Here is an 18,119-nt window from a genome sequence, read left to right on the forward strand (position 1 = left end):
CTTAAACATGTTCAGAACACTTAAATTAGCCCACGACTGGGCAAAATCATCTAACACAAAGCCTATTTTATAATAAAGTGTTGAAAATCCCATGTGAAGGTATCATACCACGTATTGCTAGCCCAGGAAAATATCAAAATTCAAAATTTGAGGTGCAGCTTCTACTGAATGCATATTGCTTTTTCTTTTGTACTATCATAAAGTCATTGTAAGTCAAACTATCCATCATACGTTGGGGACCATCTGTGCAAGATTCTCTGTGATTAAATCAGGATATTATTATAGAACTAGTTTTGCAGTAAATGGAGGTAACTTCTAAACCACAAAAGAGAAAGCCATAAGCACAGATTGGAAGAGAGAGAGAAAGTGAGTGTGTGTGTGTGTGTGTGTGTGTGTGTGTGAGAGAGAGAGAGAGAGAGAGAGAGAGAGAGAGAGAGAGACAGAGAGAGAGAGAATGCCATATAGACAGACAGTAAGGCAGAGAAAGAGAAGACATAATACTTTTTCACTTGCAATTCTGCAAATTTAAATTCTGTCATAGCCTGGATATTTGTGTCCCTCCTATGCAGTCCTCACAAATTTATACATGGAACCCCTAATCCCCAGTGTAATAATTTTAGGAGGTGGAACCTTTGAGAGTTAATTAGGTCATGAGGGCTTCACCCTGATGAATGAGATTTGTGCCCTTATAAGAAGAGACCAGAGGCCGGGTGCAGTGGCTGACGCCTGTAATCCCAGCACTTTGGGAGGCCGAGGCGGGTGGATCACAAGGTCAGGAGATTGAGACCATCCTGGCTAACTCAGTGAAACCCCGTCTCTACTAAAAATACAAAAAATTAGCCAGGCGTGGTGGCGAGCGCCTGTAGTTCCAGCTACTTGGGAGGCTGAGGCAGGAGAATGGTGTGAACCCTGGAGGCAGAGCTTGCAGTGAGCCAAGATCACACCACTGTGCTCCAGCCTGGGTGACAGAGTGAGACTCCATCTCAAAAAAAAAAAAAAAAAAAAAAAAAAAAAAAAAAAAAAAAAAAAACAAGAGGGGAAAAATTTTTCCCCCGGCCCGGGGGGGGAAAAAAACCCCCCCCGTGTGCCCCGCCGGGGGGAAAAAGGAAAACCCCCTTACAAAAAAAAAAAAAAAAAAAAAAAAAAAAGAAAAAAAAGAAGAGACCAGAGAGAGATGACTTTTCTCCCTGGCCATGTGAGGATATAATGAGAAAATGGCCATGTGCAAACCGGTAAGAGGGCCCTCACCAGACACCAGCTCTGCCCACATCTTGATGTTGGACTTCCCAGCTTCCAAAACTGTGAGATAAATATTTGTTGTTTAAACCACTCAATCTATGGTACTCTGTTACAGCAGTCCAAACTGACTAAGACAAATCCCAGAACACATTTACAAATGATAATGCTAAGAAAGATAGAATACAGAATAAAAAATTAGAAGATATCTTAATCTTAAATTAAATAAAAGTTAAAACTCGACAAAATGTTTAAGTACGAGGTTCAAAGAAACTTTTAAAATTTTGAAGAAAATCAGGCACCAATAATAAACTATCAGTTGGTTTTGAAAAAAATTAGAAATGTCAGAAAATGCCTTCCTTGCAATAGCTCAATAGATGGCATAAACATTGGATGCTTTCAAAAAAGAGTATTAGTAACTTGGAATTAGATTTGAAAAATTGATATAAGACGTAAGTAGCATAGAGAGATAAAGAGATTAAAAAAGAGCTAAGATATGGAAAAAAAATCACTCATCTCTAACATAAATCTAACAGTAGTCCCAAAAGAAGAGAATGAGGAAAATGGCAGAAAAACACTATTTGAAGACCTTTTAAAATTTTCCATGCTTGAAAAAAGATGCAAGCATCAATTAGAGGATTGAGCAGTATAAATAAAGATAAGTCCATAACTAGAAACATTGCAGTAAAGTTACAGTATCTCAAGGATGATGAGAATGCCTTAAGAGAGTGAAAAGAAAAATCAAGTACAATGAATGATAGACTGAGAGCAGAAATCTGATCAATGTGACAGTTGTTAGAAGACCAATGATCAAAATAGTCAAAGTGCCAGGGGCGAAAATACTTTTATACCCACCTCAATTATTGTTCAATTTTGAGGTGAAAATAAAGGCATTACAATATACACGGAGACTGAGAATTTACTACCTATGGATTGTCATTAAAAGGGACTATTCAAAGAGGCACCCTCCTAAACAGAAAAGTGGATCCAATGGGAAGCTATATGATAAATGAAACAAAGATGATCCCAGAAATAGGAAAACTTGTGAATTCTGATTGAGAAATAATAACTTAATCATAATAAATTTATGATTAAGAATAATAATATGCTCAACATTTTTAATGGAAAAATAAATATGTAGACTGCAATAACAAGAGAGCAGTCATTCAAACAGGAGTTACAATATGCTAAGTTATGTTATATTTATGGTGAATTTAGAAATACTAAATTAAACATCCAAGAAGTCGCATGTGAGAAAGAAAAAAGGGAAAAATAAAAATAAATGAAATGAATGAAACCAAAACCGCAAAATAAAAATGCTGTTAAATGTAAGCAGATTAAATTCACCTATGAAAAGGCACAGATAATCTTGTTATATTAAAAACATCAAAATGTAGTCATACGGTCCTTATAAAAGGAATGGCAAAAACCAGCCAACAATCACACGGAAGTTTGAAAATAAAAGGACAGAAATACTAACAAAGTTGTAACTCCAGCAACAAAAATTAAAGAGTGATATAAAAGATTTGGAAAACAAAATTAGCAGTTTTGATTTAAGTTTACATAGAATGTGATTTGACTGTGTCCCCACCTCATCTGGAATTGTAATCCAGATTGTAATCCCTGCATGTTGAGGGAGGGACTTGGTGGGAGGTGACTGGATTATGGGAGCAGCTTCCCCCATGCTGTTCTCGTGATATTGAGTGAGTTCTCATGAGATCTAATTGTTTGATTAGTATCTGGTGCTTCCTGCTTCTCTCTCTCTCTCTCCTGTCACCATGTAAGACGTGTCTCTCTTCCCCTTTGCCTTCCACCCTGATTGTAACTTTTCTGAGGCTCCCTCAGCCATGCAGAACTGTGAGTCAATTAAACCTCTTTTGTTTATAAATTACCCAGTCTCAGGTAGTATGTTTATAGCAGTGTGAGAATGGACTAATACAGAATGTTTACAAAATTTGATTATGTAATAAGTCACAAATAAATGCTAATAATTTCAAGAAATTGGTATCATAAAGATCATATGTTCTGAACAAAAATGCAATGAATTTAGAAGTTTAAAAAAATGGTGAAAATTTTCCATATGCTAAGAAACCTATAAATATACATTCCAATGTCTCATTCTAAAGAAATGATTTAGGATGGAAAAACAAGGAGATACAAGTAAAGCAAAATTCACAGTAAATGTATAACTCTGACTGTTTTATTATAATAAAAGCAAAGAATATAAATAAGATAAACATCACCTCTAGGAGCTGGAAAAAGAATAACAGAGTAAATTTTTAAAAAATTTAAATAAATAAGGGTAATAAGAGCAGACATTAATGAAAGAGAAAAAAACAAAGAAACAGTAGAAGGAGACATAGGAAAGATTTATGAAATTCTGAGATAGAAGACTAAAACATATTCCTGGTTGTAGAGAGCTAAATTTTATATATTGCAGGAGGGTCTGTAAGTAGGACACTTTTGAAGAAATGTGGGAATATCTAAAAAGTTAAAGACGCACATATCCTATTATCATGCAATTCCACTTCCAGACACATACGTAGCCCAGAAAGACACCTGCATATATGCATAATGGAAGTTATACAAAATTGTTAATTGTGACATTTTTGTGATAGCATAACACTGTAGATAATTTAAATGTGCATCAATAGGTAGAGATAAATCGTGGCATTTTTCTTCACTGCAGCACTATGCAGCATTGAAAATGAACTAGAGATACATGTATCAATGTGAAAACATTACAGAAACATAATAGTGAAAATTAAATGTCTGTGTTAATGTTATTACTTATAGTTTTGTTAAAATATTATATATAGATAGTAAAAATGCAAGGGAGGCCGGGTGTGGTGGCTTGAGCCTGTAATCCCAGCACTTTGGGAGGCTGAGGAGGATAAATCTCTTGAGCCTATGATTTCGAGACCAGCCTGGGAAACAGAGCAAGAAAAAAAAAAAAGCAAGGAAATGATCAACATCACACTCAGTTAGTGTAATGTGAGGAGAATGAGAGAGAAATGAAAAAGGGAAGGGGTACACAGAGAGATAACAGTATACTTAATTCCCTTAAAATCATCTCAAAAGAAAAAAAGCAGAAAGAAATGATCAATGAGTTAGAATATGAATATAATTGAAGCCTTTGCTACTGTATTGTTGACGAGCTTTCTAAGTGTGTATCTGTATCTTACTGCAATAGAAGGGTTTAAGCACAGAAGCTTGGTTTTGAGGGAGGTCTGTGGCAATCTCTGTCCTTTGGCAGTGTGCCTTCCTGTTACTATCATGACGCCTCTTTTCAGTGAAGATTCTTGAAAGAGTAGTCTGCAACGCTGTCTTTATTTCTTCCATTCCCACTCGTCTCTCAACCCACTCGGACTGGTCTTGTAGCCCCACACAATAGTTAAACTGTTTTTGCCAAATCTCTAGTGAATCTGTCCTTTGTTTTTTCTTTTCTTTTCTTTTTTTTTTTGAGACGAGTCTTGCTCTGTCACCCAGGCTAGAGTGTGGTGGCATGATCTCCGCTCACTGCAACCTCTGTCTCCCAGGTTCAAGCAATTCTCCTGCCTCAGTCTCCTGAGTAGCTGGGATTACAGGTGCCCACCGCCACACCCGACTGATTTTTGTATTTTTGGTAGAGATAGGTTTTCACCATGTTGGCCAGGCTTGTCTTGAACACTTGACCTCATGCTCTGCCCGCCCCGGCCTCCCAAGGTTCTGGAATTACAGGTGAGAGCCACCGTGCCTGGCCAAGAAGGGCTTGTCCTTTATTTTTTCACACTGACCGTATTGGAAGGTTTGGACCTACCTTTCTCTTGTATTCCTCCCTCTGCTCCACGACCACCTTCTCTCCTGCCTCTGCTTATTCCTGCCTCAGCCTCCTGAGTAGCTGGGAATACGGGCACCCGCCACCACACCCGGCTAATTTTTTGTATTTTTAGTAGAGACGGGGTTTCTCCGTGTTAGCCAGAATGGTCTCGATCTCCTGACCTCGTGATCCACTCGCCTCGGCCTCCCAAAGTGCTGGGATTACAGGCGTGAGCCCCGCGCCCAGCCCCTGCCCTACTTCTTAACAAAACAGCAACAATGCAAACAAATCCCCTACCAGTCTACTCTGCAGAGTTTTATTCTTGAAATAGCTCTTGTGGCTATGAGAGTTCAATGCCAGTATCTTGAAAAGACTCAGAGCAGTGCCTGGCACCCATCAGCATGATATGATTATTAAACTTTATTCACGTTTCTTTTTATATTTCTTTCTTTCTGAGTCTCATATTGTCACCCAGGCTGGATTGCAGTGGCGCAATCTCGGCTCACTGCAAGCTCTGCCTCCCGGGTTCACGCCATTCTCCTGCCTCAGCCTTCCAAGTAGCTGGGACTACAGGTGCCCGCCACCACGCCCAGCTAATTTTTTGTATTTTTAATAGAGACAGGGTTTCACCATGTTAGCCAGGATGGTCTGGATCTCCTGACCTCGTGATCCGTCCACTTCGGCCTCCCAAAGTGCTGGGATTACAGGCGTGAGCCACCACGCCCAGCAAGCTTTATTCATATTTCTTAGCTGTCGTTGTGGTTTTTAAAAATAAGAGATGGGGTCTTGCTATGTTGTCCAGGCCAGTTTTGAACTCCTGGGCTCAAGAGATCCTCCTGCCCCAGCCTCCCAAATCACTGGCATTATAGGTGTGAGTCATCACATCACACCCGACCTCTGTCACTGTTTTTAGTTCTGCTTCTATTATTATTATTATTAGAATGTCTGTTATCTGTCTCCATTATTCACTACTATGAGAGATTATTTCAATTAATGTATTAAGTATTATTTAAGGTGGTTAGTCTTCTGAAAAAATTAAGGAAACTTTTCATGTTTTCACAGGTAAATGTTTATTAATTGGATGCTTTAGATTCTCCTTTAAAAAGTTGAGTCTAGTTTTCCGGGAAGGATAAAAAACGCTTGTGATGTCAGGGGTTTCTGGAGAAACATCCCTAACAGCTCTATCAGTGCTGTGCCGATTTGGTACGGCTCTAAAATAGTCAGGAATTTTTGTGGCTTGGTTGTTAAAATACTGGTAGCTTGAAATTGTCAATGATGTGAGGGTTTGTACCATGGAAATTGACAAAATCCACAAGTTAGGGCTCCTGCAACCAGAGAGCCCATTTTACCAGCATATCACTGTATAGTTTTTGCTAAAGATTAGGATCACTGTGAAGTCTGATGTAATGACAGAGCATCTTACTGTGAATTTTAATACATCTTGGGGTAAATTTTGCTTGCAAGGTTTAACAACTACTATATGGATTATAAGTCAATATAGTAGTTACCTGTAACCTGGGCATTAGTCTCATCATTCAACATCAAAGGAGTTTCCTTTGTGTATTTTCTACTGTTCTATGTGTTTTGAGTGATTCGTGGCCAAATGAAGTTTTGAACCATCTTTTAAAAGTTAAAGAAAATACACTTCTTCAATAAAAAAGAAATACATATTTTCAAAGAAAATTTTCCCCTCAATTTTAGAACCAAGTTAGGGCAAAATTAGATTTTAAGAATAATGTTTTAGTTTTACCTATAGCATTCAAACTGGAAGAAAATAGAATGAGAAAATATCTTACTAGGCTCTGAATATTTATGATGATAACAAGTTATAATTTCCCCTATTGAAAAACCATATCATAAAATGCTCAACTGGTTGCTTGCTTTTTTTTTTTTTAACTTACCTAGTTAAAAACCACATGAAGATCTTTTTGAAACTGACTAGTTCGCGGGTTCCACTTCCTGTTGTGAGGAGTAAAATCTATCTTAGATGCAATAAAGTTCTCAAAGATTGTTTTCATTGTCTCATGTAAACCAATTTAGGTTTCAAATTCATGTATATTAAGTGAAACCGAAACTCCCTGAATTTGTTATTTCTATAATGCAGTCTGTTTCTGGTCAGGGAGAACAGTTTTAACAGTTAATAATTTGCTTTAAGAGAATTACTGTCAGAACAGGGGTGACTCAATGACCCAATAACTAAGCTCCCCTCTCTAAAAAAAAAAAAAAGACTTTCTTTGAGTTGGGTGCCCGCTCTGCTTGAGGTATTGTTCTCATCCCATCCTAGGCACAAGAACATGGTATAGAACAAGGGTTGGTCTTGGGCAGAATTGAGACAAAGCTCACATTTTGGGGCTTTCCCTGGAAGTAGCCCTAAGGTTTGAAGGTGGAGCTGGAAGGCTCCAGTCCCACTGGGTGCTCACAACGAATGGGTAGAGAATGCTCACTGGTACCTAGCTGGGAGTGATGGAAGGAGCATCACTCCCTCTCTGCCTTGGCTGATCCCATTGCTACCCTCCAGGGACTTCTCTCTCATTTGTTCATCTGAAGGCTGCTCTTCTTGTTTGAACTAACGTAATTTCATCTTTTTCATTGGGGGCCTGAGCACTCTAGGAATGACTGTTAACAACGCCCTTTTCTCCCTATTAGCCTCGTTCTTGGTTTGTCTTAAGTGCCCCCTAGGAACTCCTGGACCCCAGATTTCCCAAATCTTATCCAGCATCTAAATTCACGTATTCTCCTCTTTGTCCTTAGTCCTGGCTCTCAGCTAACATTTAGCCACTCAAATGATATACATATTTGGGCAAAAATATTTTGCCAATAGGTACTAGTTAGGTTTTACTGATCTCAGAGAATTGGCATATCAAAAAAAGGTCCCAGGAGATGATTTGAGGGAATGACAGGAACTTTAGAACACAAACAGGTCAGTGTGGGAGATATTTGTGAGGTGAAGCTGAGACTAGGTCTTTTTCATGATAACTTGCCTGGACTTTAGTAACATGCCATGATTATAACATGTCTATCTTTGCTTAAAATTTAAGGCAATTATTGCCATCTTTATGGGTGATTAATTTTGGGGGGGATAAATTTTACTCTAACATTTGTCAGATGAAATGTCAGTGCAGTATTTTGTGGGATCTGTATTTCCCAGGAAATATAATTTAGACACTTTAGCTTCATTATAATTGCTGAAGGAAACATAAATCATACTTACACAAATCATGATTTTTTTCTGTTTATTAGATATAAAGTATTTGTTTATGTCAATGATATAGTATTATATTACATATACTCACATAAAGGAATGTTGTTTAGTTCTCAGAGGATTTTCACAAATAAAACTTGTCAAATCTTTATAAGACCTATAGGATTAGAGTTATTATCAGTATCTTCATTTTATGAATGAAGAAGCAGATTCAGAGGGTGCTAGTTTCTTGGGCAACACAGCTACTAATTATAATAGCCAGGAATTAGGCCAGGCGCGGTGGCTCAAGCCTGTAATCCCAGCACTTTGGGAGGCCGAGATGGGTGGATCACGAGGTCAGTAGATCAAGACCATCCTGGCTAACACGGTGAAACCCCGTCTCTACTAAAAAAATACAAAAAAAACTAGCCAGGTGAGGTGGCAGGCGCCTGTAGTCCCAGCTACTCGGGAGGCTGAGGCAGGAGAATGGCCTGAACCCGGGAGGCGGAGCTTGGCAGTGAGCTGAGATCCGGCCACTGCACTCCAGCCTGGGTGACAGGGCAAGACTCCGTCTCAAAAAAAAAAAAAATAATAATAGCCAGGAATTGGTTCCAGGCCTCTGGATTTAAAGACCCTCTCCTCTTTTCACTGTCATATCCCTTCTTCAAACATACAGTAGAACCATATACAATAGCTATGAGATCAATAGTTAGATATGTAGAATATAAGCCAGGCATCTCTAGAAAACATTATAAAATGCTGTACTAAGATTGCATACCAAATTTAGAACTGCTTTTCATTTTTACGCTTTTTTCCCCCTGAGTTCTTTACCTGTTAACAGAAAAGGTTATCTTTCAAATTTAAATCAATTCAGCTTAGATATTTGTAAAGAAAAAACAAAACTTCTTTAAGCACATTTTTTTTTCTCTCTGCACACACAGACACACAAGTATTTGAAAATACTTAAAATATTTTGTATTTTGCTGGTAGTCTGATTCTATGTTTGTTTAAAATGTATTGTGTAAAAATTGTATATTTCATACATATTGTCTTATGTCTTATTTGAAGATTTGAAGAGCTAGTACAGAATAGTAGGTGGTAGCTAATTTATCTTCCATAAAACATGAGAAATATTCAGAGATATTTCAATACAATTCTGTAAATAAGAATTTCCTGATAAGGAGGGTTGATTGCTACTGAACTCTCACTAAAAGAGGTTGTGGAATTTCATTTTCTGGGATATTTAATTCATGTGGTTTAGGTGTAACCCTATGTGGGAGCAGGACTATGAACGGAATAGTCAAGTGACTCTAATATTTTGAGATTGTAGCAATTATCCTCCAGGTTGATCTGAATAATCATTGTTATTTAGAAATTGCAAAAGAAGCAGATCTATTTTTCCTTCTCTCACAAAAACACAAAAGGGGAAATATTTTTTGATTTTTAAAACTTCCGTGAACACTGTGCTATCATAACTAAAGTAGTAGCGAGAGAGCAGCTAGTGGGTGGGAACAGGAAACATTAGTGATAAATGCTCTGTGACATTTTTTTTTTTTCAGGTTCAGCTCAATGTATATTGATTCTAATTAGCACATTTTGTGCCTCAGCTAGTAGCTCCCCGTTAGCTCTGCCTGGAGAGGTTTTTTTTTTTTTAGATTCCATCCTGCTCATAAACACTGCCACCTCCTCCCTCCTTCTCTCTTTACAAATGTTACAACACAATCAGAAATTTCCTCTTTTCTTTCCTTCCTGCATTTTCAGCAGGTTCCCTTGCGTCAGAAGCCGAGGAGGAAAACTCAAGGTAATTAGATCTCCTTTGTTTCTTTATCTCCTTTTTGTGTGCGTTGAGTGTGGCTTTCCTCCGGGATGCCTTCCTTGGGATCAGATTTTTGTCTCTTAATGCTAATATGAGGAGGTGGATGGCAGATTAATTTTTGGTTATTGTTGAATTGATTTTAAGAAATGACGACATGCTGTTCATTTGGATTAATCCCTCGTGGTATGTCGAAAGAGCTTAGAAAAACTGGCAGTGAGTCGGGAAGTAGCTGTGTTTTGAGGTGGCCATTAACCCTTTAACATCTATTGCATAACTACGGCTGTTATTGTTGAGAGGAGCGATGTTACTGCACTGATATGCCTGTCAGCCTTACGATTTTAATTATTTTCAACTTATTCTTGGTGAATACTATTCTTAGACTAATACTTGCATATCAGCCCCGCTGCGCTGTTTCTTTGGCTGTATCTTATACCTTCTAAGCATCAAACGAATGTTTAAAAATAAAACAGACACATGGCTTTTTTTTTTTTTTTTTTTTTTTGCATTGGTTTTGCATAGGCTTTGCATAAATCTTGGTGAAAAATCCAACTCCCTGGGGGGGTTAACAATTAAAAGTTGCCTTTCACTCTGTCACATAAATCAGGATAATACTTTACCTACCAAATCAGGGTAATACTTTACCTCTTCATGTAATCGTTGCAGGTTTTCTCACGATGAGTCGGAGGAGGATATCGTGTAAAGATCTGGGCCATGCTGACTGCCAAGGGTGGCTGTATAAGAAAAAGGAAAAGGGAAGTTTCCTAAGCAACAAATGGAAAAAGTTCTGGGTGATACTGAAGGGGTCGTCACTGTACTGGTATAGCAATCAAATGGTGAGTCTGCTTTCTTCCTCCTGTTCCCAGCCATTTTAATGAGGGGCACGTTAAAGGGATCAGGTGATCTCTGTGGGAAAGTTAATTTTGATTTCTGGGAATTGGAGCTAAGTAAATAAACAAATAAGTTATAGAAGCCATTTCTGGTCCAGTAGATATGTAGGTTATGCTATTGTGTTTTATGGAGAAGAAACCCATCCTGTTTGGCTACTCTGGTTGGGGAGGAAGGGAGTGTTGACGTTTACATCCTTGCTAAAGGAGACTTTTAAGTTCTGTTATAATGTTACTATTCCATGAGGGATTGTAATAGTTTCAGGATTTATGTGGGCATCACATAACATAGCACCTTTACATAGTTAAGGTCTCTCTACTAAAAGGAGACTCAGCTTCACGACCTACAAGGGTATCAATTGATTCAGTTCAGAGAAGCTTTTTCAATTTCTCCTCCTTTACTTTCTTCTTCTTCTTTTTTCCCCCTGACCTGCTTTATCAGATGGGTTGGTTTGGAATCACTAACCCCTATGCCAGCTTTGCGTTGGCAACGGTCACCTCTTGTCCCCTGGTGTGCTCTGTAATGGCATTAAACTAGTCGTGCTTAGACAACATTTGAAAAGATAAGTGCCTAGTTTATTCCTTAAAAAGTCAGTATACTGTTGTGATCTGCTTCCCAGGCTAGTTTTCTGTTGAAAATGGCTGGAAATAAAGTGATTGTTAGAAAGCGTGCTGATCTTTCATGACCTGAATCCTGTTGAAAGTGATGATGTTGTTGAACGTCAAATGAGGATGCGTTTCCAAGGAGGAATGCTCTCCACAAGCCCCGGTGAGGTTTGATTGCTGCTCTCAGGACAGTGAGAGTCTCTGTGGCACTGTGAAGATCAGCATTGGATGGCCTTTAATCAATTAAGGGAAAAGTACTTAGGAGTTGCTTATAAGCCAGGAAAGTTCTTTTTATGTGACATTCTTCTTGTGAAATGACGTGGGCATGCCTGTCATTCAAGCAACAGAGCTGTACATCATGTAACTTTATACATGCAAAATAAGTACTGCATATGGTTTGTGGGCCAAATTTTTAGTTGATGCATTTACATTCACTAGCCACTAATTAATTTTTGTTACTCACATACCCCTGGGCACCTGTTCATTAAAGATTTGGTTAAACCGGACCCAAATCCAATTCCAGTGCTGGGAATAAGCACACTCCTCTCTGCTCCTCTGCCTCCAAACTTATTGCCCCAGCTTCACCTCATGAAAAATGTGGCACAAAGCTCCTCTTTGGGTTCCCTAAAAATACATTTTTTTTTTTCAAGCATTTGGTGAGTTATAACAACTTTATCAAAGTTTTAAGGGATTCACAAAAAGTCACTGGCAGGGTGTGCAGTTTTCCACTGGCATCCTTTTTCTCTCTTTTCTTCTCCCCTCCTGAACACATTCTTCATCTTGTCTAGCATGAATGATTTTTCCCAAATTAAGGCAACCTGGGTCTGCGGTCTTGCCTTCTACTGTAAGAGAGTTTTCCTAAACAAATACAGCTTCCTTCTTTTTTTTTTTTTTTTGAGACGGAGTCTCGCTCTATCGCCCAGGCTGGAGTACAGTGGCCGGATCTTAGCTCACTGCAAGCTCCGCCTCCCGGGTTCACGCCATTCTCCTGCCTCAGCCTCCCGAGTAGCTGGGACTACAGGCGCCCGCCACCTCGCACGGCTAGTTTTTTGTATTTTTTTAGTAGAGACGGGGTTTCACCGTGTTAGCCAGGATGGTCTCGATCTCCTGACCTCGTGATCCGCCCGTCTCGGCCTCCCAAAGTGCTGGGATTACAGGCTTGAGCCACCGCGCCCGGCCAGCTTCCTTCTTAAGAGGAACTAAGGTTAATATAAATGTCTCTTTCTTGTTTCATATTATTTCAGGCCCCTGTTTTGGGGTAGCTGTGGCAAGCGATTGTCCTCTTCATCTTTTATAACATGAGAGAACCTGCTGATTTACCTTTTAATAGTGGTCAGGGCATTTCCAGAGGTTGTTAGAAAGGTTGGATGCTGGTAGAGCTTGGCATGTCTGTGGGAGGTAATAAAGCTTGGATAGAAGCAAGACGTTCATCTTCTCAGGGAATCAAATTATTCAGCAAATATGTTCTGTCTGCTGTCCCTGTCTTCACAGAATTTAAAGGAAGTTCTTCTGAACCACACAGGCTTCCAGATTGGGTTGGCTTGGCCTCATCAGCTCATTCAGCTTATGATTCTCTTAGAGGAGCCTATTTTAGGCATTAGGAACTTCATGCTTCCACAAGGAGCAGCAGTGTTGACAGACTAGGCTAGAAAGAGGAAAGGGATAGAGCCTTAGATACACTCACCCATTCCTGCCCTGGCTTGCTTTCATGGCAATACAGAAAGAAATATTCAGGTTGCAAAGCATGTACTTGAATACAGTTAGGTTAGCAGCATTGAATGGAGAATAAGCTTGCCATTATCTGGCTAGGAACTATAGGATTAAACTAATGGTATGCAAACTAATGGTTATAAAACTAATGGCATGTAGAGGAATTCTTCTTCTCTCTTCCTCCATCACACACACACACACACACACACACACACACACCCACCCTGAATCTTAATTATATGTGTATTGTGGGGGAGAAAAGGCTACTCAATGAATACTTAATTAGCAGTCATATTCCTCTTGTCTGTGTGGACATCAACTGTGAAATAAGACCCAAGCATGTCCTGTCAAGCCAAGAAGCTTTATTTACTTTCTGCCGCTTAAAAGAATTCAGATTCAACAAAGTCACTCTCAAAGCACCTAAGCCTAAGCACGTAAGAGCAGAATTCTCATTCTACCTTCCATGTTCCTTAACCTTGGGTTACGACCAGCCCTGTCCCTATACGTTCTCGTATAACCTAATGCTGAGAGGTAGCAGAGTACATAGCATCTTAGGAAGAGCCACCTGTTACTTGGTGTCTACCCTAGGCCAAGGGATAGATGATTCAAGGTATTTTGCATATATGCTCTCATTTACTCCTCAGAATCACCCTGAGAGGTAGTAATTGTCTCCACGTTTTGAAAGTGGGATAGACTGAAATGCAGAGAGATTGTGTCAATTATCCTAAGTCACACGGGAGTAAAGGGAAAAAAACAGATTCACATTCAGGTCCCTTGGACTCCTAGGCCCATGACTTACAGCATACCAACCTGACTCCCTCTGGGGCCAGGATCCATGACACAATTAAGACCACCCTGTTTTCTGCCTTTAACGGGGTTCTGAGAGAACAGCTGTAGAAATGAAATTTAGGGTAATTCTCCTTTGAAACTACATGTGATCTCATTGTCATTGACTCTCTTTGCTTGTCTCCTCTATCATTCCCTGACACTGCCTGGGAAGACCAGCATCGCCTCTCTTCTGTTTTGTGCTGTTGTTACCCAGTGACCCGATGCATGGTCTACCTTTTTCTTTCACCACACGTTGCTGCTTCAAACTGTACTACCCAGAATTCATTGAGAACAGTCAAGTCCAGAGGCTCATCTGCCATTTTTCACACCACATGCTATGTGCTTAGAGTGTGGTGCAGCACACAAGATTACTCGCCAAGTCCTACAAAACCATATGCAAGTTTAACAGCCGTAGAAATCCAGGCTGGTAAAATCTTGGATTTAAAAATCCACAGTTTTGTTTTCCCATGCCCTTATGAGAAAGTACAAACTCACTTTCTGGTTTGTGGGAATCACCTTAACTGGTAACCTTTCTTACTTCCTCACACTTGTCAGCCCAACCCATTTAAAGATGGCACTTCTTTCAATTCCTGTTAGCACATGGTCTGGCTTTCTCTAAGCCTTCGCATATGCTATTTCCCTGCTCAGAAAACTCTGTCTCCATGCCCTGAAGTCTTTCTCCTATCCAATTCCATCAAGCTTATCCCTCCTTATAGGTCACATTTTAGCTTAAATAGCCTTCTTCTAGAGACACGTACCTTCTCCCCTGACCTAAATTTGACTTCCTCTCTGCTCCCCGAGTGACCTATACTTTTCTTTTCTTTCTTTTTTTTTTTTTTTGAGACAGAGTCTGGCTTTGTTGCCCAGGCTGGAGTACAATGGTGTTATCTCGGCTCACTGCAACCTCTGCCTCCCAGTTTCAAGCGATTCTCATGCCTCAGCCTCCTTGAGTAGCTGGGATTACAGGCATGGGCCACCATGTCCGGCTAATTTTTGTATTTTTAGTAGAGACAAGGTTTCACTATGTTGGCCAGGCTGGCTTGAACTCCTGACCTCAAGGGATCCACCTGCCTTGGCCTCCCAAAGTGCTGGGATTACAGGTGTGAGCCACCTCGCCTGGCCTATACTTTTCATACTATCATACTTGTCCTCATTTTTGGGTACTTGCTTGTCAGACTTGCTGTTTTCCATAAGTGATCATTTCTGTAGGACAAGATCATGGGTGTATCTTCAGCAACTTACTCCGTGTCTGGCAGTTAATAGGCTCTCAATTAATAGTTCTTGATTTCATATATAAATAAGAATTAAGAATCTCTAGCATTTACATTGCCCATGGGAATTTCGAGAAATGGAGTCATGTGTGAGGACTGATTTTGACAGAAAATAATTTTCCAGGAGAGGATTTCCACCTCTGTTTTTAAAAACAGATACGGGAAAAGGAGCAATCTGAATTTGCTAGAAAGGCCCAAGGTTCGGATTAGGTCCTGCGCAGCTGTTCCCATTTTGCTAACACATTATTAGGATCTTTGAGGAGTAGAGGTGGGAGACGTGCATTCTGGGGACTAATGTGAACAAAGGAATGAAAATATAAATGAGCTGTGCCAACCCACTGTGTTAGTGATTATATTGAATTCTCATAATAGCCGAGCAAGATAGATTTTATTATTCCCATTTTTCAAGGGAGTTTACTGAAGCTCAGGGAATTTAAGTAACTTGCTCAAAGTCTCATAAGGAGTAAATAGCAGAGCTGGGATTTGAAACAAAGGTTTCCCAACAACAAAGCCAGGCTCTTTTCCCCAGGCTGCACGGCTTCTCCATTTGGAGGTGACTTAGGGCCAGTGAATGGAGGACTGAGACACGTAGTGATAGTGTAGGAATGTAGGTTTGATCCAGCAGGCAGTAGGGAGCTACTGCCTATTCTTGAGCCGGAAGGTGAGCACGTGAAATTGGCATGCGAAAAATATGAACCTAGCAGCAATAAACTGGATATTTTGGAGAGTGAGGGAGCTGCCAGAAGGCCAGTTAGGAGATGGTGAGAAAATGCAGGCGTTCAGACATGAGCTCCGGGACTAGAGTGTGGCCATCGTGAGAATTTAGGACACACTATGCAAATAAAAAGGGGCAAGGTTTGAAGAGTGCTTGGATATAAGACACAAAAAAATTGAAGCTAAGATAAGCATGATTCCAAGTTTTCGAGCCTGGGGAGACTGGGAAAATAATATGAAAATTGAGGGACAAAGAGTTTGTGACTAAGAAGGGTGGAATTTCATTTAGATTCACCATTGCTTACTTTTTTTGGTTTATTTTAGTTTTGTATGTTGTTTCTTTGTATGAAATGACTTGATACTTGTGTTTTTTAGTTTTCATTTATTGACACCATTTGTGCCATTGCATCACCAGTTCAAGGAAGCCTTGAGGCCCCTGGGCCTCAACTAGAAAAAGTGAATCATCCAACTATCTGTTTCTCTCTCTCTCTCTCTTTTTTTTTTTTTGAGACGGAGTCTTACTTTGTTGCTAGGCTGAAGTGCAGTGGTGTGATCTTGGCTCACTGCAATCTCCACCTCCTGGGTTCAAGTGATTCTCCTGCCTCAGCCTCCCGAGTAGCTGGGATTACAGGCGTGCGCCATCATGCCCAGCTAAGTTTTGTATTTTTAGTAGAGACAAGGTTTCACCATGTTGGCCAGGATGATCTTGATCTCTTGACCTCATAATCTGCGTGCCTCAGCCTCCCAAAGTGCTGGGATTACAGGCATGAGTCACTGCACCCGGCCCCAACTATCTATTTCATAAAAACTTTAGACAAACTGAAGAGGTTTGTAGGTTAATATCTGGTTTAGTATATATTACAGAGACTTTAAAGTTTTTTGCGAATCCAATGTGTCTGTGCAATTGTGATTGTATTTCTTCTTTACTTTCTGAATGGTGAAAGTTTTGCATGTTTGGGGATTGAAGTAACTGTCTGCACGAGACGTGTTCCATCTCTAGCTGCATGTGCACTTCATGTGAATTTCAGAGGATCTTATCTTTGGAAGGCATATTTCTTGAAATCAGTTTTATGAGAATCTCTATAGTGAAGATCTAATCACTTTTTACATTGGGCAGAATTTACCCTTGTAGAAAATGTTACTTGAAAGTCAAATTGTTCGCTTTTCATGAGACAACTATTCTGAAAGTTTCAGTAAATATAGAGTACGCTTTTTTTTTTCAGCTCAAAAAAAATAAAGATGGGATTAACTTTCCCTGGGAAAGTGACATTAAGTCTTCTGAACCTTTCATTGGTAGCTATAGATTAGCATACATTTTGGAAAATGTCTGAGTGAGTTTACAATAGATGCAAAAAAATTTTATAGGAATTTATGAATACATTAATCATAGCTTATTATATTCTTTCTCCCCCAGCTCCAACATAAGCAGCGGAGGACGTATTCTTTACTTGTCTGATTTAAACTGTGTCTCTATAGCCTAGAAGTTGGCAGGTACAGAGCATGTACCAGTATTTTTTGAAGGAATTGCTTAATTATTACATTACTTAATTATCAATTAGTTGTAGGAATCAACTAATTAAATTGAGCATTATTGTTGAACACTGACGTGTTCCCAGACTTCTACCAAAATGAGAATTATGGGCTTTTAATTTATTTGAACTCTATATTTATTTATTTATTTATTTATTTATTTTTTGAGACAGAGTCTTGCTCAGTCGCCCAGTCTGGAGTGCAGTGGCGCGATCTCGGCTCACTGCAAGCTCCGCCTCCCGGGTTCCCGCCATTCTCCTGCCTCAGCCTCCCGAGTAGCTGTGACTACAGGCGCCTGCCGCCACGCCCGGCTCATTTTTTGCATTTTTTAGTAAAGACGGGGTTTCACCATGTTAGCCAGGATGGTCTCGATATCCTGACCTCATGATCCGCCCGCCTCGGCCTCCCAAAGTGCTGGGATTACAGGCGTGAGCCACCGCGCCCGGCTGAACTCTATATTTATTGTCTTAGCCAAGAACCAGCCTCTGAGCGTATCCCAAACAAAACTCTAATGTTTTGAAATGTTTCTTCAAGGTTGGGCGCG

General features: G+C 39.8%; 1 protein-coding gene across 6 annotated transcripts in view; it reads left to right on the plus strand.

Annotated features, from left to right (window-relative positions):
• Positions 1-18,119, plus strand: part of IPCEF1 (interaction protein for cytohesin exchange factors 1) — a 217,360-nt gene that overhangs the window by 110,475 nt on the left and 88,766 nt on the right. For 3 of the 6 annotated variants that reach the window (XM_017892162.1, XM_017892158.1, XM_017892174.1), the window contains 2 exons: positions 9,978-10,017; positions 10,696-10,865. In XM_017892162.1, the coding sequence (XP_017747651.1) occupies positions 9,978-10,017; positions 10,696-10,865 (210 nt within the window). Of the gene's footprint in view, positions 1-9,977; positions 10,018-10,234; positions 10,395-10,695; positions 10,866-18,119 lie in introns of those variants that run through there. The other 3 variants (XM_017892181.1, XM_017892184.1, XM_017892191.1) reach the window with 2 other exon arrangements.

Source organism: Rhinopithecus bieti, unplaced genomic scaffold (assembly GCF_001698545.2).
Source record: "Rhinopithecus bieti isolate Rb0 unplaced genomic scaffold, ASM169854v2 scaffold_1583, whole genome shotgun sequence".
Taxonomy (NCBI): domain Eukaryota; kingdom Metazoa; phylum Chordata; class Mammalia; order Primates; family Cercopithecidae; genus Rhinopithecus; species Rhinopithecus bieti.